We start from the raw sequence: 25,016 nt of genomic DNA, 5'->3' as shown, positions 1-25,016 counted from the left end.
GGTCCCTTCCAACCCTGATAGTCTATGATTCTATGAAGACAGATATATATACACACACACACACACACAGTGCAGTGCACCATTGTCTTCAATGACCAAAGAACCAAACATTGGAAACAACTCTGGACCCTTCCTCTGCGACCCACTGCAGTCACCTCAAGCAAGGAAAGCAGGGGAAAACACACACAACAGAGGCAAAGGCTAGGTAAAAGCAAGTACTTATTTATTGTGATCCAGGACTCAAAGTGGATGTCTCCCTGCTGCCCATAAGGGGTTGCCTGTACTTGCAGAGCCAGAGAGACATGCAAGAGTCACTGAGAGATCTGGCTCTAGAAAAGACAAATGCCTATTCCAGTCTACAAACTATACTACACAGAGATTGGAGGGAGTCAGGGAAAATCAAAAATGAGTGCCTCAACTTTTACATTTGGTCACAAACCTGTGGATCCTGGGGCTGTGAAGCTGAATTAATTAATGCTTGTAAAGCACATTGAACTCTTCACAGGTAAGAAGCTAGAGAAGTGCAAACTGTTATATCATCATCATCCTGTTTCTTGGTCACTGTCTGGGTGGATACAAATAGATTTTTTTTTTAAGTGCTAAACAAATTTGAATCTTCTATAAGTGCAGAGAGAATATTTTCTTCATTTCAGTTTATTCAACTAGTTCAGGATTCAGAGTAGCAGCCGTGTTAGTCTGTATCCGCAAAAAGAACAGGAGTACTTGTGGCACTTTAGAGACGAACACATTTATTTGAGCATAAGCTTTCGTGGGCTAAAACCCCCCTCATTGGATGCATGCAGTGGAAAATACAGTAGGAAGATTTTATATACACAGAGAGCATGAAACAATGGGTGTTACCATATACACTGTAACGAGAGTGATCACTTAAGGTGAGCTATTACCAGCAGGAGAGCAGGGGGGAGAAAAAAAAACCTTTCGTAGTGATAATCAAGATGGGCCATTTCCAGCACTTGACAAGAACATGTGAGGAACAGTAGGGGGAAAAATAAACATGAGGAAATAGTTTTACTTTGTGTAATGACACATCCACTCCTAGTCTTTATTCAAGCCTAAGTTAATGGTGTCCCATTTGCAAATTAATTCCAATTCAGCAGTCTCTCACTGGAGTCTGTTTTTGGAGTTTTTTGTTGTAATATTGCAACTTTTAGGTCTGAAATCGAGTGACCAAAGAGATTGAAGAGTTCTCCGACTGGTTTTTGAATGTTATAATTCTTGACATCTGATTTGTGTCCATTTATTCTTTTACGTAGAGACTGTCCAGTTTGGCCAATGTACATGGCAGAGGGGCATTGCTGGCACATGATGGCATATATCACATTGGCAGATGTGCAGGTGAACGAGCCTCTGATAGTGCGGCTGATGTGATTAGGCCCTATGATGGTGTCCCCTGAATAGATATGTGGACACAATTGGCAACAGGCTTTGTTGCAAGGGTAGGTTCCCGGGTTAGTGTTTTTGTTGTGTAGTTGCTGGTGAGTATTTGCTTCAGGTTGGGGGGCTGTCTGTAAGCAAGGACTGGCCTGTCTCCCAAGATCTGAGAGCGATGGGTCGTCCTTCAGGATAGGTTGTAGATCCTTGATGATGCGCTGGAGAGGTTTTAGTTGGGGGCTGAAGGTGACGGCTAGTGGCGTTCTGTTACTTTCTTTGTTGGGCCTGTCCTGTAGTAGGTGACTTCTGGGTACTCTTTTGGCTCTGTCAATCTGTTTCTTCACTTCAGCAGGTGGGTAGCGTAATTGTAAGAATGCTTGATAGAGATCTTGTAGGTATTTGTCTCTGTCTGAGGGGTTGGAGCAAATGCTCCCTGAGGAAGGAGTCTACATAGCCAGACAATCCTGCTGTCAGGGTGCCAATACCACCCTATACTGGAAACCTACTGATGGCTATACTTACCTACATGCCTCCAGCTTTCATCCAGACCACACTACATGATCCATTATCTACAGCCAAGCTCTACGATACAAACGCATTTTCTCCAACCCCTCAGACAGAGACAAACACCTACAAGACCTCTATCAAGCATTCTTACAACTACAATACCCACCTGCTGAAGTGAAGAAACAGATTGACAGAGCCAGAAGAGTACCCAGAAGTCTTCCCAGGATCAGATCAGTAAATCCAGAATGCAAATCAAGGAAGGTTTGGTTTGTTTTTGTTTTTTTTTTCTTTTTGGGGGGAAGGGGGGAGGAGGGTCAAGAAGGGCACGGGTTGAGATAGTAAAGATGGATTTTGGTAAACCAAGATGGGATGTTTTTCTATAAGTTATGTTCTAGTTGAAACAGGAATTAATTCAGGAAAGTCCTATGTCTCCAATACAGGAGGTCAGACTAGATGATCACCAGGGATTCTAGAAATCCATTTGCCATGGAAAAACATGGAATTTAGAGATTCTGTAAAAACAGTTTTTACATTTTGTGAAAAAATAAAAGCACATTAACTATTAACTACATTTTACTGAAAGTACCAGTGTCACTTATTCAATGTGTGCAACCTCCCCCATTTGTGGTTGATTTTTGAATGCGTTTTAAATTTACATTGCTAAACATACTCCAATAAACTACTTCCAGTGTATAGAGGTTACTCAACAGCATATAGGGGTTTGCGTTTTAATGCATCTCAAATTTCACTTCAGCCTCCAGAGGTGAGAAATTAAAGTTATGAAAAGAGGCCAAAAACTTTAAAAAATCACCCCTAAAAACTGTCTCACTGCGTTTGGCAAGGAAAAATTTCATGTTGATGGAATTTCATGTTCATGTTCTGTACTGTATGCAGCAAGGCTATAGATTACATTCAAAGGCAGATAGTTGTAGAACACATGGAAAGGGCTAAACATAAACTGAACGAAAAGAAATGAAAACAAGAGGCTGAAACCACAGGGCCATCAACAACAGTAATGAAACAATTCACTGTAACCGTATCATTCGAGTGTTTATGCATTAAAACCCCCCCACAATTTTCTGAAAATATAGAATACAGACATACAAATTGCAATTCTATTAATTTTATTATAGTGTTTGATGGCACAGGTAGGCTTTGAACTTGCTTAAAAATTGTAAATATGTCAATAAAACATTGCGTTCAACTGATACCTATACACATTGTGGCTAGAGAAACTAAAATTCAGCATTTGATTTTAATTGTGGAAAAATACGGATTTTTATGTTTTTTTACTAGAGAATTTTGGGGATTTTCTTATCACAGAAAACTAGGATCCCTGATGATCACAATGGTCCCTTTTGGCCTTATCTATGAATAACATTGACAAATGGAAACTGTACAATTTCCTCATTATTTTGGAATCATGATTTTGCAGAGTGCTTCTTCATTTGAAATCATGACCAAGGGGTCAATCCTAGAAGGTGCTGAGCACGCTCACCTCCTGCTAAAGTAGACAGATGCAGGTCAGTCACTCAGCCCCTTCACTTACACACATAATCAGGCCATTTGGTGACTTGGACAGCTGCAGATCTGGAAGTCAGGACACCGAGCCATTGCAGGGAAGGAGATCTGAGAGCTGAGGTCCCTCATTGCCTTGCAAATCCAGTCCATTTGTCTTTTGGAACTGCAAGTTGAATCCATCCCAAAAAGTAGCTCCTAATGTAGCGTATCCCAGACTTATTATTTCTTTGGTTAATTGTCTGACGTTGACATCTGGAAGATCAGTTGTCTCCGCAGGGTTGATTTTATTTCCGGCATCTGCTTTTTCCCATTAAAATCTTTTTCTCCCATTTCTTTGTTGACTTGTGTCAGGATGGTCAGCAGATCCATACGCCTTAAACAAATTACAAGAAAAAAAAAAAGAAAGTTACATAGAAATACATGGTGGTTTCCAACTAGGCTTGTGAGGCTGGTCTGGGAAGTTATCCATGTTTGCTTGATACCATGATCCCTTGAGGCAAGGACAATGGCTTCCCTGTACTTCTGGCTAGTCACTCAGTTTGAACACTCTACTATGTAACCATTACACTCCACATAGATCTGAAGAAAAAAATTTCAGAAAGGCCACTCAGTGTAAGTTTTTCTACCAAGTGACATTTGTCTTCCCTCTCGGTACTGATTAGGAGCAGCATTTAGATAATATGGAGAAACAGATGAACACATCATCCAATCCCTCCCCCTGCCCTCCATGATGCTACACAAGACTTATCACCAGACACCATTTCCCTTCATTTCTAACCAAAACGCTAGCAATTCTTTTTTTTAAATAGACCAGCAGCCTAGGGAAGGGAGGTTCTTGCCATTGTTCTTTACTAAAAAGATTTGCCTGCTTCCACAGACTCCCATTAATTCCCATTGGTCATTTAATATTGTAAAATTCTATACAGGATACATCTGGGGAGGTAGCACAGTGTGGAGGGTTGAACTGGGGACTGGGCACCTGAAGGTCCAACAATACAATCCTGGCTATGCTGCTGATTCATGTAACCTCAGGCAAGTCACTTAAAGTCAATCTTATTTGTACAACAGGAATAACAATACACACTTAGCAATGTGAAAGAGGGGTTGTGAGGTCTAATTAATGATCATGCGGTGCTTTGAAGATGCAAAGTGCTATATACAGTAAGTGGAAAGTACTATTGTCAATGGGTTTCTATTAAGCTAGTTTAAGAAAGTGTTTCTGGGACAAATGCATTCCACCTCTTCATCAGTCCTCTACGTGCTATTAAAATGGGGAATATGAGTAGTACTTACTGTGGGCAGAAAGACTCTATTCCCTTGCAGAGGCACTGAATGAATGCGCTGCCTCTCTCTATGTATCTGTAGCACTCAAAGTCTTCCACTGTAGCCATACTAATGAGGATATCAGCCCAGTCAGGAATGGAAGGCAAGGGTAAAGCATCTGTCTCCAGCTGTCGAGAAGAATCTTCTTCCACTAGGATACTTTTCTGCCCTGTCTTACCTTGGCAGGCTTGAATAAAGAAGAGTTTGGGTTTGCCAGCAAGCGAGGGGCACTCAGATCCAGTGAAGCAGGAGACCAGATCTTTGACGGCTGCAGAATTCCAGTCTATCCCATATACTTTACCTTTTTCGCCATGTGAGAGTAAGCAGCAAATGAAACAGTCCATGTTGCTATGGTCCTTCTTGCTATACTTTTTGATTGTCTCATGGATTTCCTTTGCTTCTAGGTTTCGGTGCTCAATTGTCTCAAACTGAAGCCACTCAAAGACCTGTTTCAGAGCCTCTGAGAGAGAAAGCGAGAGGGAAAGTCAGCACTCATTTAACATAAAGAAACAGAGGAGAGGGAAGAAGATGATGAAATGGTAGCCACTGCACTGGAGAACAAGAGACACCGTCAGGCAGTTTGGAAAGTGTTACAGTCCCACAAAGAAGCCCACCTTATTTTTCCACACCCTGTCAGTCCTCTTGGATAAAAATGATATTGCCCTAGCAAGAAATACACAACTATTCATTTACTCCTGATACAATGCCTTTGCCTTGAGCATCATGCTGTCCTCCCAGAAAAAAGCAGGTTTTACTTCCATAGAAATCAATCATCATAAATTAGGAGAGTTTAGTTTGCTTAAGCATCTTCCACCAACTTCATGCTGCACAGAGATTTGAGATACTTATGAATAGCTCTTGATAAAACAAGATAATGATGATGTACTTATTTAAGGCTGGATTCTGCCACTCTTCCAAGAAGTAGTTCCTTATTCTGCAAATAATCCTGTTGAAATTAACTACTCTGTGCAGAGCAAGAGCAGCAGAATCTGGCTCTTACCAAAGGTAAGGATCTACACAGCTTTCCCAGTACCTGCTGACTTTGTAATGGGCGAGAAGAGTCTTCTAGAGAAAAGAGGGTGACTGGAAACGAGCAACTTGAAACGGGTCAGAGTTAAAATTCAGCCATGTACGCTTTTTTAAGACACCATGTTAAAAAGGAAGGATGTGTGGATTCAGACAGACATGGAGTTATTGCAGGAGGAAGGGCTTGGAGGCAAATGGCAAGATAAGATAGTTGGATTCATTTGAGCATTGCTGCAACCAGATTTGTCTATCTACTGGATCAGAACACTTTCTAACTGGCAGTGTGGTCTCCAGATATCCTCCAGCTGCAGACAGTAGGTTAAGTGAACACAGAATTGAGAGCTTACGGATTTCATGGCAATTCTAAGAACACGACTATTAAAAAAAAAAGAGAGAAGTCATCAAGCAGAAAGACAACATAGCAGAAAAGGCATACACATATATATATATACACACTCTGTCAACAATAGCTTGTACCCAGAACAAAAAGACTTTCCTTTCTTAAACTACATTTTTAGCATATTCTGTCCAAGAGGGTAAAAATAAGTCTGTCAGCTATAAACAGACAAATTCTAATGCGGGAATTGCCAAGGAGACTAAAAGGGGTGTTTTTACAGCAAGATAACTAATCTGAGTCAGCTCTCAGGCTGTAAAATCCTGGCCAGACAGCCTCTGTTGTCACTGCAGTATAAGGAGGTGAGGTCATCCACAGGTGGGGAGTGTAGTGTTGACCTCACCGAGCAACTACAAGGTAAAAACTACTTCTATCTCCATTAGGCTGTTATAGGGAGAGAGCTAACACGGATTAATTGTCAAGCTGTAAGAAGACCATCCTTTTTAGCAGTGAAGAGACTGCTTTTCCAATGCCATAATGGCTGACACTTCTGTCAGACCAACCATGGAGGGAAGGGAGCTTGGTGAGAGTGGTCTTGTGAAAGGAAAGAGTGACAACTAAGTAGCTTATCCATTTTACAAAGAAGGGTAGATTAAATGGTTCCCTCAGACAAAGAAACCCCCGCAGTAGTTCAACAAGCAAAATAATTACCAGCATCTTTGTCTGTGCCTGTCCTGGTTTCATCAGGATTTTTAAAATCAGAGTTGTTCAGTATCACACAATAGCCATGAGGATTATTGTCCATTCTGTAGGAGTTCTTGAGCTGTAGAGATGTACAGAGTGTAATGACAAGATTGTAAAAGCAACATAAAGAGCTGTGGGTTTTAAGGTACCCAAAAGAGAAATGGGACGATTGTTACCCCGCCTCATCTAAGCCCCACAGACATACCACACGCTGGGGAAGCGCTGTAGGGGAAGTCTGTGAATCTGGGACAGCTCTAGCCTCTGCCTGCAGGGGGATGGAAGGGAGTGGGGAAATAAAAACCCTGTTTCCTTCCCCCGAGCACTCCTTCCCTCCCCCATGGCGAGTTTATTGTTCTGGAGTAGAGGGAAAGGGAGCAGGTGTTTGTCCCAGCCCAACGCGCCCCTCTCCCCCCAAGAGCACATGGTGGGGGCTACCTTTGAGATTCCTGCTCCCTCCTTCCTTTGCTTGGTGGGGTTCGTTGGTTCTTATCCATTGATTCAGCATGATTTGAGGGAGGGAGGGAAGTGCTTAACCATGACTGCCGGAAACTCTCCACTGGCTTCAGGGTGTCCTGGTGGTTCTCTTCCCCTCTCCCACTCCCCCAGTGGCACACATTGCTCTGTTTCCTGTCTAATGGGGTGTTGATCCTCAGGCAACACAGCAAAGGGTGGGGCTTACTCTTGTATTCTGGATGAGAGTTCCCTAGGGCCTCACCAACAATTGTAGGGAGGGTTGTAAATGGGATTTATGCCCATGAGGGTCAGGAGCAGAGCAGCAGTTCAAGCTAAACATCAGGATTTCTTACCTTTGGCACTGACACTGCTTCCTTTGCTCCCAATTCACCTGGGCCCACAAATGCACATGTTTTAGGGCAAGGAACTTCCTGGTGAATATGACCTACAAGGGGCACGAAAGGAGATTTAGAGTCAAAAGGACAGTCTTAACTTTAACATAATTCAGTATAAAAAATGGCATCCAACTGATCTGAAGGAGTGGGGTGGGGACTAGCTTCCATTGTGGACACATCATTTTGAGGGATCTTTAGACAGAGATTCATTTTTTGCTATTTCCAGCTGAGCAAATCCATAGACGGGCTTCCTTTTTAAGGAAAGATGCTTTGCAATAGATTACTTGGTCAATATGTAACTGCTGCAAATGATCACTACTATCAGGGGAAGGCGAGTTTTGTCTTATGAGTGAGTGTTGGACAAAAAAAAGTGACCCTGTGTCCTGTTAAAGGGAATATTTTCTTCCCATTTTTCTTGGATTTAAATTCAAAGGAAGATCCATTATACACTATGTTGAAAAGAGCTGCAATAATATCTTGGAGCAGAAGTGGGACAGCAGCAAATGTTTCAGAAAGACTATTGTTGTAACATTGCTAGATGTCAGAAACCAAAAGGCATATACCGATGGCTGCCACGCAGTTGAAAAAATAAAATAAATAAATAAATAAATAAAAAGGAGATTTTCGTATTTCCACCAGAGTATAAAAAGGAATATAAAAGGAGAGTTTCTTCAATTCAGATAAGAAATCACAGAGTCGGGAATAGATGTGATTTGCTATTTCCTGCAAAGTCCTGGATAGTTAAATAAGAAAAATGCTTTATTTGGGGAGGGAGAGTGAGGCATTGAGGCCCTGATCCTGCAATGGGATACGCACAGGCATAAAGCTCCCCTCTGCATGGATCCTGTCCGATTTCGGCCTGCACACCGTTTACTTGGAAAAAAAATCAAAAGAGAATTCTGGATGAGGAGAGAAACAGAGAGAATGAACTGTCTGAACCGATCGGTATTTCTAATGTCCAAGCTCTCATCAGCTAATCTGTCACTCTTTGTTGAGCATTTAGTATTATTTGCAATGTCCTCAATGTGCTAGGCATGTTCTAAAGAGAACATTTATTAAAAAATAATAATAACAACTGAATTCTGCCAAGCCTAGTAGAAGTCCAGCTGAATCCCTCCATAGGCAGCACAGCAGAAGTGGGTAATCAGAAGGGACTAAAAGGGGGATCAGCTCAGCAAGGGTGTTTCATGCACTGGGGACAGTGTAGAAGGAGGCACTGAGATAATTAAGTCAGAAGCTGAAAAATTGGTGGACACAGAAGCATCGTTCAGTTATTCAGACACTAGCCTGAGGCTCTGGAATCTCATGTTCAATTCCCTGCTCTGCAACAGACTTCCTTTGTGACCTTGGGCAAGTCACTTTGCCTCTGTAACTCAGTTCCTCACCTCTAAAGTAGGGACAATGGTACATCTCTACCTCACAGGGGCTCAGATACTGTAATAATGGGGACAATATTGGATAGAATCACCTGCTGGAGCAGAGTGTTAGACAACTTCCAACCCCTAAAACATGACAAACTGCTCACATTTTCATCATTGTTTACCACTTAGATAATGTCTATAGCCTTAGCACCTATGGGCCTACCACTGCTTAAGATCAGGCTGTTTTTAGGTATATTTAGTTAGTGATGATTAGTCCTATTTTTAACCATATGAATCAAGAGGCCGAGTCTACATGGCACTGACCATGAAATCTTTACAGGCTTCAGAATCTAGGTGGGAAACAATGCAGGTAACAAACTTCTTCACACTTAAGGCAGTGACCAGACTCTTAGCTAAATTACATTTAATTAAGTGAGCCTGTGCTCTAGTTCATACAGGAATTAATTCAGGGGAAGTCTTAAGGAGACAAGACCTGATCACAAGGGTCTCTTCTACCCTTATAATTTATTAATCTACTTAAGGAGCAGTAACAAAATACCTTCGGTAATTGTCAGGCTCTGAAAAGAAGGTTCCAAGCTTGTGATCGATTCATCTGGGGCTGAAACATGAAGAGACAAGAAGAATGATGGAAAAATTCAACTGAGGCTATCCCAAGTCTCAGAGCAGCCAGATTCTCAAGGCATCAGGTTCACTACACACCTAGTCTTCAACAGAAGCTACCCTGAAGCCTTAAAGGACAAATAGCCTGGGCAGACAAAGCAACTCATCCAGTACACACACAATTCTGGTGAGCCTCGCTCTCTGTGTGAAGTTATCTAAACTGTCAATACATTAGATCATGGTCAACTGACACCAGTTTCCAACATGGGAAAGAAACCCTGTAGCTGTACCAGTTCTGCAGCTTCTTCGCTATATTTGTCATGTCCCACTGAATAAGAGTTCCCTTGAGGTTTTATTTTTAGGTGCTGAAGGAGAGCCCTCTTTCTGTTAGTGACTGATGATTCTCTTCTTGTCCCCTCCAGGAATGGGTTCCCCTCTTGCCCTCCTGGTGATGGATTAGCCCATTGACAGGTTGACCATTTCTGTTGCCCTGGCTGAGATAAAGGCCCTGTCTATACTACAGAAATAACAATATTTAAACAGGATTGTGAAAAATGGTTGTAACACAGGCATCTACTAGGGTTAAAACATAATTCTCCATCACGGTTATGACTGGGGATGTAAATAGGGTTTAAAATAGTAACCATGTAACCTATTAAAATTCTATCAGTTAAAGAACAGTTCTTCTTAACAGTTAAGAAGTTCACATAGACAGGGAACTGGGAGTGCAAGGGGTGCTGCAGCACCCCCATGTTTTAGCGCATCACCCCTGCCGTCCCCGCACCTGGGGTCCCAGCTGCCGTCCCCATGTCCCGGGCACAGAGCTGGCAGTGGAGTTTAATTGTTAACCAAAAACCAATGCTCATCAGTTAACCAGTTTTACATCCCTAGTTATGACATTTTTATACTGTCTAGACTGGCAAAAATAAGTCATAATCACGTTTAAACATGGCTGTGCTGAAAAAGTATTTTTCTGTAGTTGCAACAGGGCTGAAAAACATGACTCCTTCCTGCTCCATCTAAAGAGATGAATTAAATAATTTTCCCCCTTGGCTACAGTCCTGGTCTACAATAGAATTCCTGGAAATCTCCCACTGTCACAATGCCTCTAGAGGCAGCGGTGGGGAGCCCGATTGTGTAGACATCATTCAGGTGCCCTCTGACGGTTACTGTGCTGATTACATCTACCCTGTGCTAGATAACAAGGGGTGATAAAGCACCAGTGCTCTGTTGACACTAGTGTTTCCACTGTTGCTGCCGCTAGTGGAAGAATTTTTTATAGTCAAGATTCGACGCAGCCACTATCTGCCTCAGAGCCATTATCTGCTCTACTCACCAAACAGGTGATGCTTACATCCTTAGAATGGCTGGGAGAAAGAGTCCAAATGCTCTGAGAGCCGTCCAGGGGGCCTCAGAGAAACATACACGACTGTGCCAAATGCAAATGAGAACCTGCTATGAAAAAAAGTCTGTGTATTCTCACTTTCCCCTGGCCGCTGGATGGTGCCTCTCATTAACTGTTTCCTGAACGTTGGGCCTGTCAGGTGAACAAGTCATTGCTTCAGCCCCAAAAGCTGATCAAGAACACAGTAACTGGAAGTGCTGGAAATGTCCCAGTTTCTGTTTTAAAGCATTTGGCACCGACTGGAGTAAAAATGCCTCCCTTCCAAACCCTTTCTGTTATGCTTCTTTCCAACCTTTCCACTAGCTGACGGAGATTAAAGCCTAGCAGCTCGCTGACAGCAAGATCTGTAAGTCTACAGACTAGTCTCCCAAGGGAAGCGGTACAGGTCTCACTCTTGGAGACATTTAAAACTAGACTGGTCAAAGCACAGAAATTAATACTAGGCAGAACAATTCTTCAATAGTTCCTAAAGGGGGCAGACGACATCCAATGTCTCCCTCATCACCACCTCCTTTGGTCCTCGGGACTCAGTCAAAAGAATATTCAAATGGGTAGTTTAAAATCATTACCTTGTGTTTCTACTTCGTAGGTATTAATTTTTTGCACCAGGTCAGGTCTAACTTCCTGTAAAATACTCTTCAGCACCTTTAATTTGGTTTCATTCATTATCCCAGCTTTTTCCATTTCTATAAAGAGCTTCAATATTGTCTGTTTAAAAAAAATATTCTGATGTATTAGTTTCAGGTAGCACCCAACATATTAGGCATCAAACCAAAAGGAAGGCAAGGTTCCCTGCTCTGAGGAGAGGACAAGCTGAAGACAGAAACAGACAGAGAATTGGGGGGAAGAGAAATACACCAAGTTAGAAGGTGGTAGCGGGTGTCAAGATGTGAATTAGCCGCCTCATGGGAAAATAAATTAAGCTAAAACAAGGGATTTTAGGGCTGGTTTACATATGGTTTTTCTGCACATATGTAACAAAACAGATTTCATTAAACCAGTGCAAACCACTAAGTAGATACTCTTATTAAACTGGTTTAGCTTAATCCAGTAATTGACCGAATTAAATTAAACTAGAATAAAAAGTGTGGTATAAACCTGGATAAGTGCATCTCTATTCCAGATGCGTAACTAAGATGGATTTTTTAAAAACAATTTAGTTACACTGCTTTAGGTTTTCCATTACATCAATTATTCCTAATTACTACCCAAATTTGTAATTGTATCAGCTAATCTTCCCAGGGGGACCATAGCAGATTTGGGGCTTTTAGGGAGAGTTTTAATGCAGAGCATAGAGGCCTTGTGGATGAACTCAGGAAGGGTGCTTATGAACAGTATGTAGTATTTTCATAGCAATTTCTATCTTCAAAGATAGTGATTTGTCTATCTAACCTTCACCATACCCTGGGAGGCAGCTAGGCACATTATCCAGTGTTACAAATAAGGAAAGGGACAGAAAGGTTAAGTGACTTTCCCAGGACCACCCGAGTCATTGGCAGAGCCAGGATTACAATTTAGGATTGTCTGACTCCCAAACCCTGTGCTTTTTCTCCAGCTCACATCCTCCTCCTTTGGGTGCCACCCAAACATCAATACCCTGAAAGCAGTGGGAAGAGAAAAGGAGTGTGCTGAATTTGTGGGAGGCAGAGGCAGGGAGATGGATGGTGTGGATAAGACAATGAGAATGTGGGAAAGACTGATAAAGTGGTGGGGAAAGGAGACTAAGACAGGAGGGAGAAAGAAGGACCCATTCTCTAATGGAGACCATCTCACAGCTCTTCCACTTCCTCTGAACAATATAATCTTAACATGATCCATCCCCACTGCAAACTGGGATTTACATGCACCTGTTCTCTCTACCTCCTTCGAGGAAAGAGTTAAACTATGGCTACTACAGACCTTACAGCGGTGCAGCTGAACTGATGCAGCTGTGCCACTGTAAGCTCTCTGTGTAGCTGCTCTAAGCTGACGGGAGAGAGCTCCCGTTGGCTTAATTACTCCAGCACCTGCTGGTGGTAGCGCTCTCATCGACTTACGCACCGGTGTGCTCAGCACTAAGTCGGCATAAGTTATATTGCTTAGGGGGGTGGGTAACCACACCATTGAGCAATATAACTTATGTTGATGTAAGGTGTAGCATAGCCATAGCCAGAGACTCAAAGCCAACTTTGCACAAGAAGCCACCACGATCAAGTGCTCTTACAGCATTGTCCTGAAGCTTCTTCTTTGGAAGCTCCTTTTGCAGCAGGAATCTTACACTGGCAACTTCTTCACTAGTTATTTCTTCAGAGATTCTGTAAAGTAGTTGCCTGACAATATAGGAAGGAGAGAGGGAAGAAAGGAAGCAAATTAGTCAAAATGAAGATTACCTAAATGCCCCATGTGCCTGACAGGCTGGTCCACAGTAAAAGGGTTTGCTTCATCCTTATCACTGCTGTGTACAACATCCTTGAAAGCCAAGACCAAGATCACCACCACAGTCTCAGAAAATTGGTGTGGTCCAAAGTGAAAACAATTGCTCTCGGAAGCACTCAGTGGCATGCTTCCAGGAATGAGACAGTACATAGCACACATCAGGTTACAAGTAACCTAGGTAAGACTGGTTTCAGAGTAACAGCCGTGTTAGTCTGTATTCGCAAAAAGAAAAGGAGTACTTGTGTCACCTTAGAGACTAACCAATTTATTTGAGCATGAGCTTTCGTGAGTTACAGCTCACTTCATCGGATGCATACCGTGGAAACTGCAGCAGATATTATATACACACAGAGATCATGAAACAATACCTCCTCCCACCCCACTGTCCTGCTGGTAATAGCTTATCTAAAGTGATCATCAAGTTGGGCCATTTCCAGCACAAATCCAGGTTTTCTCACCCTCCACCCCCCAACACACAAACTCACTCTCCTGCTGGTAATAGCTCATCCAAAGTGACCACGACCAAAGTGGTCACTTTGGATGAGCTATTACCAGCAGGAGAGTGAGTTTGTGTGTGTATGGGAGTGGGGGGGTGAGAAAACTTGGATTTGTGCAGGAAATGGCCCACCTTGATTATCATGCACATTGTAGGGAGAGTGGTCACTTTGGATGAGCTTTTACCAGCAGGAGAGTGAGTTTGTGTGTGTGGTTTTTGGAGGGGGGTGAGGGAGTGAGAGAACCTGGATTTGTGCAGGAAATGGCCCACCTTGATTATCATGCACATTGTGAAGAGAGTTGTCACTTTGGATGGGCTATTACCAGCAGGAGAGTGAGTTTGTGTGTAGGGGGGTGGAGGGTGAGAAAACCTAGATTTGTGCTGGAAATGGCCCAACTTGATGATCACTTTAGATAAGCTATTACCAGCAGGACAGTGGGGTGGGAGGACGTATTGTTTCATGATCTCTGTGTGTATATAATATCTGCTGCAGTTTCCACGGTATGCATCCGATGAAGTGAGCTGTAACTCACGAAAGCTCATGCTCAAATAAATTGGTTAGTCTCTAAGGTGCCACAAGTACTCCTTTTCTTTTTTCTAGGTAAGACTCAGGCTCTCTCTCTGGATTTGAGAGGATCAAATCCAACCCCAAGCCTGCTTGACCCCTCTCTAGTTACAATACAATACTATGATTGTGAGATAATATCCAGGAAAAAAGCATTCTCGGAGACTGAGTCTCTTTAGGAAAATGGAGATGTCACTTCTGTCGGAATAGTACCAAGGACACAATCAATAGCATTAGCGCATAGAGCTAAATACCAGTCCTTAAGTGTGCAAGACGCACAGAGCCAGACTGAGAAGTATAAAATTCTCCCTGGATTTGTGTGTGAGATAAAATGGAAGACAATTCAGATAGGAAACAAGAATGAACCTGGACATAACAGAACATCTCTACCTGGGTCTTTTAAGCCCAAGAGGCCCCAAAGAGTCCTTACTACCACACTGCATACCTATATGGTGAAACTTTTGCCTTGTTTGGGATTTGAAGCTCCCTCTCCATTTCGTCTCTGCTGGAGCTCAGTTTACCAGTCAGGAGGTCTATGCGGTTTACTCTGAACATTAGCTCCTTTAAGAAAGACAGATCATCCTCTTCTATCAGTCCCTTCTTCTGGAGCTTTTGGAAGAAATCTTTGGGATCCTGAATGTTTTCCTGATTCTTCAGTGGGATGTACTCTAGACTCAGAAACTTCAGGGCCATCAAGGTTTCCGAGTCCAGTTCCTCGCTGATGAAGAAGAGAAGCTTGTATATATCTGCGCTCATTTTATGGCTGAGAGATGAGGAATCAGATCTAAACACAAAGTGAGATGATGATGGAACAATGGGATTGATGGGCCAGTTCAACACAATTACAAAGGAGTCACGTCACGTGGAATGCTCCATAATAAATAGATACATACATCTTATGTCCCCCCCCATCATAGTTTTGATGTTAGGTCTCTTTTGTCCCCTTTCAATTGATCAGCTTTAGGAATCTGCACTTGGGGATAGAAGCAAAGGTAAGAGAAAATGTAATGGAGACAAGCTCCTCCTGCTTTCCCTGGGAGGATGTTTGGGGTTTGCTGGCAGCAGAATCAACCTAGCTGCATGCCAGTGCTTCCTTTTTTCTTTCCTAGATCTTGTCTGTTGTTCTTTTGAAAGTCAGCATTATTCTTTTTCTAGAGATTTAATGCTACCCAGAAGCAAGATCCATATATCTGACACCTGTTTCCCCTAGATCTAAAATCAACAAAGTGTCTGAGCAATAAATGAGACCCACAGACATTACTCTATCACAGATGTGTGTCTTAATTATAGTAAAAGCTTCCCTAAGCTACTACTGCTTCTATAAACAATTTTTTGTCTGGCCCCTGCAGGTCCCTGCAACCAGGCCACTCCAATTGTTTAGACAGGAAAGATAATTCACTTTTACTTGTTGTCTCCAGCACTTGCAAACTACAGCTCACAAACTAAGCTAATTACTATCACGCTGCACATTTGTAAGTTACAGATCAGGTAAAGAGCATACTGATAATTTCCAAAGCTTTCGTAGAGGTTGGAGCCACATGTTTCCCATTTCACTGTGCACCTAAAGCCCCCAGTGACCTTTGAATTTTCAGTCCTGGACTACAGTTAGGGCAGGACACAAGTACAGTAGAACCTCAGAATTACAAATTGACCTGTCAACCACACACCTCCTTTGGAACCGGAAGTACGCAATCGGACAGCGGGCATGGGGGAGCAAATACAGTTCAATACCATGTTAAATGTAAACTACTAAAAAAATAAAGGGAAAGCAGCATTTTTCTTCTGCATAGTAAAGTTTCAAAGCTGCATTAAGTGGATGTTCGGTTGCAAACATCTGAAAGAACCACCATGTCTTGTTCAAAGTTACGAACATTTCAGAGTTATAAACCACCTCCATTCCTGAAGTGTTCATAGCTCTGAGGTTCTACTGTACTGAATTTAGAATGGGCCTCTGAATTTGGGCATATGGAGCATGAGGCTCCAAAAATCCTCAGACCATCGTGTGGGAACAGTAGCATATGCTGCTCGTCTGTCCGCCTCATTGCAGAGAGTGCCCGTCAGTGCTCTGCTCCCTCTGTGACAGCACAGCAGAAGGGCTACCCAGGGATATCAGAGGAGGGTGAGGGTTTGGGAGAAAGAATCTATCGGGTGGCTGAAGTTCTTTGAGTGGGCTCTGTGGGGGACCCCCTCTTAGCATGCTTGGAAGGTCTCTCTCCTCCAGTCTTTTTCATTTGGGCACCATTCTGAGACTGAAATTGTGAGGGAACATTTAGTATGGCAACCCTTTGGGAGAGCAAGCCTGCCTCCCACTGTCAGATTACCAGAGAAGTCAGTAATCCATGTGTATGGTGGCAGTGTCCAAAACCCCACCATGAGGTTGGGATCCCCCCCTTGCAGTTGGCTATCTTCAAACACATTGCAGCTTTGTGTAGACCAGGGTTTGTGATTCTGAGGTACAGAGTTGACTGATTGCCAAATTAACTTGAGTTAATGAATATAATTGTAAATGCTAATCTAGACACTCTACAATAATTTGTTCCATGACACAAACGTTTGTGGTTGACTTGAGGGCCCATTTTAAGGTAAACTGCAAAGTTCTGAGGAGCGTATGGATTAGCATTCACAATCGTGTTAGTTAACTTGAGTTAATTGGCAATCTTTTAACTGGTTACTATACAGTAGGACCTTAAATTCTTGTCTAGAAAAACCTAGTAAAACTCACTCCCTGTCCTACAGAGCACACTATCTAAAGCTCTGTTCCCCGACCCTCAATGTATACAAAATTAAATGTATTTCTCTTTTAAATGTATACAAAATTAGTTTAGAAACAGATGAGACTCTGCACCTCTGGGCCATATGAAAACTAAATGAGAAGAGGCATGAGTCATTCAGACAGGAGTCGGTGCTTTCAACTGCTTGATCTTATTTGTTACTTCTCTGAAAAAAAAAGAATACACACTTGATGGTTAATTGTCAATTTAAGATTGGGGGAACAGGTGTCCTCTGACACACATGCATACCCCTAGATTAAGGTATAAGCAATTTATAGCCATAAAAACGATCTTTCTGGAAAAGGGAATTAATTTCACTTTCACTTTCAAAACTTTCTGTAAACTTTGAACACTATAGTTTATATACCGTCTATTTTGCATACATATATCTGCATGTGTGTATGTCTGCCTGTGCTGATAGTGTACTAAAAATTCTAACTCCATTGTCTTCTGGCATTAGATTATAATCCAAAACAGGGAAAGAGAAAAAACTAGAAAGAGATATTGGCCTAGCAAAACTCAATTGCCTTCAAACATAAAATGATATTGAAGTTAAGGATGTGGATTTCACTTACTTTTGGGGTCAGATAGCTCAGTGGATGAAATGCCTCTGGATCTTGTTCCTTCTCAGTCCCAACAGGAAGTCATGCAACAGGAAAGGACTGGTCTCGAGACTGAGTGTATTGTCATGTGATTTACAGTAGTAGGTTAAATTAAATGACAACAGAATGAAAATTGTGATATTAACACAATGTCAACAGAGCTGTTCAATTCCGGAACTTGTCATCATTACAATTTCAAATATTACAAATAATCAAATATTGCAGATATGGAAACAGAGTTTGTAAAAATAAAACAAATAAACTAGTAAAAAGGGGTGAGTTGGAGCACAGCAAGCAGCATAATCAGGACACCTCTTGTTATGAAGGGAGACTTGAGTTGTTTCCTCTAAATGAAGAATTAAAGGGTCAGGAGAAAAACACGCTTGCTTCAAAAAGCTTTTCCACTTTAAAGTTTGTCTCTGTCCCACTTCCCTGCTTTGCCATTGGATCCTTCAGTGCAGAGGTGGGCAAACTTATTGGCCTGAGGGCCACATCTGGGAATAGAAATTGTATGGCAGGCCATGAATGCTCACAAAATTGGGGCTGTGGTGCGGGAGGGGGTGAGGGCTCTGGTTGGGGGTGCAGGCTCCGGGATGGGGCCAGAAATGAGGAGTTCAGGCTGTGGGAGGGGGCTCCAGGCTGGGGCAGGGGAGTGGAGAATGGGGTGGAGGGTGAGGGCTCCGGCTGGGGGTGCGGGCTCTTGGGTGGGGCTGGGAATGAGGAGTTTGGGGTGCAGGAGGGTGCTCTGGGCTGGGACTGAGGGGTTTGGAGGGCAGGAAGGGGGATCAGGGCTGGAGCAGGGAGTTGGGGTGCGGGGAGAGGCTCAGGGTGCAGGCTTTGGGCGGCTCAAGCGGCTCCCAGAAGCCGCGGTATGTCCCGTCTCCAGCTCCTATGCGGAGGCGCAGCCAGATGGCTCTGCATGATGCCCCATCCACAGGCACCACTGCTGCAGCTCCCATTGTCTGAGGTTCCTTGCCAATGGGAGCTGTGGGGCTGGCACTTGGGGCGGGGGCAGCGTGCAAAGTGGAGCCCCCTGACTACTCCTACGCGTAGGAGCCGGAGGAGGGCCAGGCCGCTGCTTCCAGGAGCCCTGGCTGGAGTACCAGAGCGGGGCAAGCCCCAGACCCCGCTTCCCAGGAGGAGCTTGAGGGCCAGATTAAAACAACTGGTGGGTTGGATCTGGCCTGCGGGCTGTAGTTTGCCCACCCCTGCTTCAGTCCCATCTATCTTACTATAGCGTCCATCTTTTCTATGCAGTTGGATCATTTTTAACATGCAATATTTTTTATGGAAAATTATTTTATTTATATAAAAGAAAAAAGGAGAGAGACGGCCACCACCCCAAATACACAACTGGCACTCAGTGAACACATGGAACTGTAAAGTCTAAATGTTCTCTTGAAATTCATGTGTCTGAATGGTGTTTCAGAAAGATACATTGTAATGAATTGGTGATTAGTACTGGCCAAAAAACAAGAATTCTGTTTTGCAATATATTTACAAGTTGCAAAATCTGTTTTTGGTCGAATGCTGAACAACAAAATCGAGACCTTTTCAAATTTTTCATGAAAAATACCAGCAAGGCAGACACAATGCCAAAATAGCCAATAGCTCAGTGGTTAGGACACTCACCTCCAAAATTAGGCAGAGGAGGGACAGGGGTTTCCACGAATTGGCATTTTCTTAAGAAAAACATTTAATCAAAAAACTCTCAGCCAGCTCTCTCAGTAGACACCTAGACCTTAAGGGGTGTCATCCGCTCAAAACTCCATAGTGGCAGGGGACAGAGCTCAGCTATTCCTTTGTTCCAGAACCATAGGCCCTCTCCACCTAAGCTAAAGGAGGCTTTCTATCAGCTGCCTGTGATACAGGATCTATGGCAAACAGCTGAGCAATTCTGATTCTATACACCTTAGCCATTTGTATGCATAGCTACTACTACATTAGTTGATTGCAATATTAAGGTATTTATTCTAAATTATTGGTATTTCATTGAGATTAACGAAGTCCAAGAGGACCCAAGGGAGAATGAATACATGAAAAGAAAAGATCTCCAAGATCCCCTCCATTTTACAGAGAGGCACTGGTTTCAATTTCCCTTAGCATTTGAGTTGCTTTTGATTTCCAAGCAGTTCTCTTACATATCTTTGTAATTTCCAAATGATCAAAGTTATTGTTTTAACTTTTCATATGATGCCATCTCTAATTGTACGCAGATGTGGATTTCGCCATTAATACAGGCATACTGTCTCAATACTTCCATCTTTACATACATCTAGGTTTAGCTTTACATCTCTGAGAAGTAAATAGGATGTAAGTATGGCCATATGTACTGCTCATCTGTTTCACAGATCCTATGCTGCTAACAGAAAAAAGAATGTCCTTTATCTTCCGTGGCAGGGGGTCTGTTCTTCACAAAGTTTACAGAACCACTGGCTTAGGTATCACACCCCAATTCACCCATTAACCACACTCATGCAGACAATAAATTCCCTTATGTCTGCAGAACTGGGATAGCACTCTTTTCCTGTGGATCTAAGCAGGCTCACAGATTTAAAATCTGCCAGAGGCAGCTCCCTTCCCACCAATATCCTAAGGCAGTGGTTTTCAACTTGTGATCCGTGGACCCCTGAGAGTCCACAGACTATGGCTAATTTCCATTTGAAATTTATTAAGCGTCTGCAAATGAAAAAAGGTTGAAAACCACAGTCCTAAGGTCTGCTTAGCAGTGGACTCATTCCTGTGACTTTACAGCTGTATTTTTTCAGAAGTGCATTATCTTCACTGGGGATAATGTCACTCTGGCATTGTCTGTGACCAACATCTACCTGTAAATAAATCAGGGTTTTCAGATTTAATAATTTTATTAAGATAATGTTGAAGTAAAAAGAAAACGGTACAGAGTTTAAGCATTGAAGTTTCTGGTTATCAGGGAAAAGGTACAGATTATCAAGGGGTGCGAAATTCGGTTTAGGAACGGGTGGCATAAGGAATATATAATCTGCAATCTCCCCGATTGGGGGTAAAAATTTAATGGGTCAAAGTACAGGCATTGAGATATGGGGGTATGTTGTCCGTAAAATGGACATGTTCAGATGTGGAGTATAATGAGCGGATATGATGATGAGGATGGATCTACCCTCATTTGGTGGGATTTAACGTTCAATGAGTTTATGGTTCCAGTTCATATGGTCCAATGGAAAAAGTCTCTCAGTCCCTTTCTCGTAGTTGATGCATGATTTTGTACTGGCTCACACCTCCTGGTACTGTCGGTGGCCAGTGATGTGTTTGATGTAGATATCCCTGGACCATCGGATGGTGTCCGAGACCATGAGGCGCTGCATGAGCCGTGCGTAGCGTCGACCGATCCCACAGGTCCGCAGCACACACTCATTGCAGGGGTCCCAAGCGCCCAGGGCTCCAACTATCAGGGCATACATCTGCACCTTGTAGCCCTTCGCTCTCAGGGTGTTGGCCAGGGGGGGCGTATTTTTCCAGTTTACGAGCTCGGGCTTCGCGGAAGGCCGGAGTCCTGTTCTCGAAGGAGACCGTGATGTCAACAAGGATTATCTTTTTCTGGGCCTCATCGGTGACTACCACGTCAGGTCGCAACTGGCTGTCAGTACCGGGGATGGCGCAGTTCATGGCGACCTCCCCCAGGTGCGGTGCGATGGCTTTCACCAGGCAGTTCTGGACGGCGTTGTGGCGCAGCTGGCAGGCTCTGGAGTGGGGCTTGCAGCTGCACAGGACATGGGGCAGGGTCTCATTGGAGTATCTGCACTTCCTGCAACGCTGGTCTCGGTTCCCATGGCGGACGACTCCGTTGAGCAGGATGCAGTTGAGCCGGGCACAGTGGATGAACCGCCAGTCGACGAAATGGGTGAAGCCGCCCCCGGTGAGGAAGTGGTTGCTGGTGTCCCACTTCCTGGTCAGTTCGAAGGCTTTACTCTGGTCTGGTTTACGCTTCAGAGTTTCCATGTGCAGTGAGTGGATGGCTGCCTTCAGGGTCCTCTCCAGCATGCCCCTGGCGCTCGGGGTGACAATGGTGTTGTCGTTGGACCTCTTCTGCGGCACCAGGACTCCCAGCTCCTGGTGTTCCTCGCACCACTCCCAGTGGCAGCCGATGCGCTTCCCCAGGTGACACGTGGCATTGCGAGCGTGGGACCACTGTGAAGCGATGACACGCCCATCCCGTCCAAATTCGCCATCCAGGGAACCGCTCAGGAAGTTGGCGGTGTCTTGGTTGGAGGGGGGCTCTGCCGATCCGCTTCTTTGTTGCGTCATGGAGGGCGTTTGCTGCGATGTTCCTTACCATGGCGTCGGGACACGTCAGCAGGCCGAAGGCATGGGTGATCACCGCGATGTCACACAGGTCACCCATGCGGGGGACATTGGCATTGCCATGCCTGTGGACGATATAGACCAGCTCGTCTCTGGCTCTCTGGGGGAGGAACAGCCACTTCTTCACCAGCTGCTGGACGATCTTTTCTGCCTTGTTGAGGGGTACCTTCGCCGTGGCAGATCCACTTAGGACGAACCAGATGCGGGGGATCAGGAAGGTGTTCAGGGTGTTTATCTTCTGCCACGGTGCTAGCAGGGAGGTGTTGATCTTGGCAGCATCCTGCAAGATCTCCTGGATGACGTCCTCAGGTGTCTGCCGGACACGGAAACTCATTGGCATGCCGAGGTGCTGGTACACCTGCCCCTATGCCAGGGGGATGACGTGCTCACCCTGGATCTGGAACCCTGTCGTCTGCACCGAGTCCCTTTTGCTGCCATCGATGTGGAGAGCTGCGCACTTCTTTGCATTGAAGCGGAGCCCCATCCAATCAGCAGCTCGACTGGTGGCATCTAGCATACGTTGGAGGTTCTCTGGGTTGTCCACGGTCAGGACCAGGTCATCCGCATAAGCCAGGATGCTCACTCTCTCACCGTGGAGGTTGAAGCCATCTGTGCGTGCCATTGGAGATCACTCACAGCAACGGCCCCATGGCGAGGTTAAAGATGATAGGGCTGAGGGGACAGCCCTGCTTACCTCCACTCCGGATTGGGATCTCGGCGGTCTCCCCTTCGACCGAGCGAATGGTGGTGCTGCATCCCTCGTACACCTCTCGGATCACATGGAGGAAGTTCTCTGGCATCCCAAACTCCTGGAGCATGGCAAAGATGTGGTGGTGGGGGAGGAACCAAAGGTGTGAGCCAGGTTGAGCCATGCTACCATGCACTGCCTCCGTGCCCTTCTGGCCGTTTCGATGGTGGTTTGGAGGGCAAAGTTGTGTTCATAGCAGCCCTCGCAGGACATGAAGCCTTTCTGGATGGAGCTGATGGCTCCCCTGCTCACCAACCACTCCGTGATCCTTGACGCCAGGCAGCTAGCATAGAGCTTGTACATCGTGGAGCAGAGGGAGATGGGCCTCCAGTTGCTGGGGTCATCCTGCTCACCCTTCTTGTACACCAGTACCATCATGGCCTACTTCCAGGAGCCGGGAGTCCGGCAGAATCGCTTGCACTGGTTGAAGAGCGTGATGAGGATCAGGCAGCCGGGATCTCGCTTTTTCAGGAGGCTGTAGGGGATGCAGTCTTTCCCAGGAGCTGTGTTTTTTGTTTTTGAGAGTCTGGCCATCACTTCCTTGGGCGTATAGTCAGTTTCCAGGACACCTGCTTCGTCGACACAGGGCAGGGGGCAGAGGCACTCTGGGCGCTGCGCGTCATTCCGGGCTATGCAGTCAAATACATCCCTGAAGTAGCTGTAGAGACGCTCAGATGGGATCATGCAGTAGGGCGAGGGCCCATCTAGGATCTCCCTCATGGCCTTGGAGGGTTTGCCTGGTACAGCTTTTGGATCCTTGAAGCCACTGCTGGATCGTAGCGGCGGCTGGCGTCTCTACTTCTGGCTCCCCTGGTGGTGGTGTTGAGGTTTGGAGCAGGCGTTCTGTGGGCAGGCAGGGCGTTCTCCTGGTTCGAACTTCTCCTGGGAGCGATTTCCGCACACAGTTTCTTGGGTGAGCCTGTCTACGAGGAGGTCAAAGTCAACAAAGGAAGCTGCCGCACCACAATCTGTGAACTCATACTCAGCCAAAATAGCAAATCCCTTTCGCCCTTCTATTCCCATTAGTATTGAATGAACAATTCCTAACATCTTTTACTGTCCTGGTACTGCATTTATTGGGGGAATATTTTTATGGAAGCCTCTAAAACATTAACTATATGGATATATAATACTGTCTTCCTGCCAACACTCTTAAAAGTGGTTAATTTAATATACTACATGTGTCAAGTTGTCTGAAGCAGCTCACGAATGTGAGTACCAACCTCAGGGCAGACTGTTACAAACCAGGCACAAACGCCAAACTGGGTATGAGTTCTATACTTAGATTTCTCCAACCAAGAGAGAACTCTTCAAGCACTGTAGCAATCTATCCATGGAGCTACCAACAGTCTCCTTGGGTACTCCGGTCTATCTTGCCACCCAGGCAAAATTGTCTGTTGTGATGGTCCCTTACACCAAAGGTCATAACAATACTTAGGTTTCAGAGTGGCAGCTGTGTTCGTCTGTATCAGTAAAAAGAACGAGGAGTACTTGTGGCACCTTAGAGACTAACACATTTATGCCCAAATAAATGTGTTAGTCTCTAAGGTGCCACAAGTACTTCTCATTCTTCTAACAATACTTAGGTTACTCCCAGTCCTAAAGGACCATAACTTACCCCAGGTCAGTTGTACTTCAGATCTCTCACCAAAGACAATGCTTGTAACCAGTCCTATAATAAACTATCTAAAGATTTATTAACTTAAAAAAGAAATGAGAGTTATTTACAAGGTTAAATAAGGTAAACACATACAAACACATGAGTTATAGACTTAGGTTTCAAAAAGTAATAGCTGCTGTAATATGCAAGCTCTCTCTTTAGGGCTAACCCCAGCTAAACAGCCAGGGATCCCTTGCTTATGCTTAAAAGTCTTATTCTCTCCCTGAAGTCAAAGCAGCATAGGGATGACACATTCTTCTTGACAGGGATTTTTATTCCCTTCCCCAGAGTTCAAGCTGTGATGGGACCAGAGTAGGTGTGCATCCAATCTTCATG

At 44.3% G+C, this 25,016-nt stretch overlaps 1 protein-coding gene across 2 annotated transcripts; it reads right to left on the bottom strand.

Annotated features, from left to right (window-relative positions):
• Nucleotides 1–3,075: 3,075 nt before the first annotated feature.
• Nucleotides 3,076–17,992, bottom strand: LOC311528069 (caspase-8-like). 2 transcript variants are annotated; one of them, XM_084642699.1, is made up of 10 exons: nucleotides 17,905–17,992; nucleotides 15,004–15,342; nucleotides 13,286–13,391; nucleotides 11,652–11,790; nucleotides 9,616–9,675; nucleotides 7,654–7,745; nucleotides 6,815–6,926; nucleotides 5,045–5,203; nucleotides 4,714–4,930; nucleotides 3,076–3,793 (listed from the first exon to the last, which is right to left on the bottom strand). In XM_084642699.1, exons 2-10 carry the CDS (start codon nucleotides 15,312–15,314, stop codon nucleotides 3,652–3,654), a joined length of 1,338 nt encoding a protein of 445 aa, XP_084498825.1. In that variant the 5' UTR covers nucleotides 15,315–15,342; nucleotides 17,905–17,992; the 3' UTR covers nucleotides 3,076–3,651. The 2 variants fall into 2 exon arrangements, with proteins under 2 accessions (XP_084498825.1, XP_084498824.1); XM_084642698.1 differs by having other exon boundaries at nucleotides 4,714–5,203.
• Between the last annotated feature and the right edge of the window lie 7,024 nt (nucleotides 17,993–25,016).

The sequence above is a fragment of the Lepidochelys olivacea genome (assembly GCF_965140295.1).
Source record: "Lepidochelys olivacea isolate rLepOli2 genome assembly, chromosome: 11".
NCBI classification, from domain to species: Eukaryota; Metazoa; Chordata; order Testudines; family Cheloniidae; genus Lepidochelys; species Lepidochelys olivacea.
The sequence above is the reverse complement of the archived record's forward strand: the minus strand, read 5'-3'. Positions and strand labels throughout refer to the sequence as shown.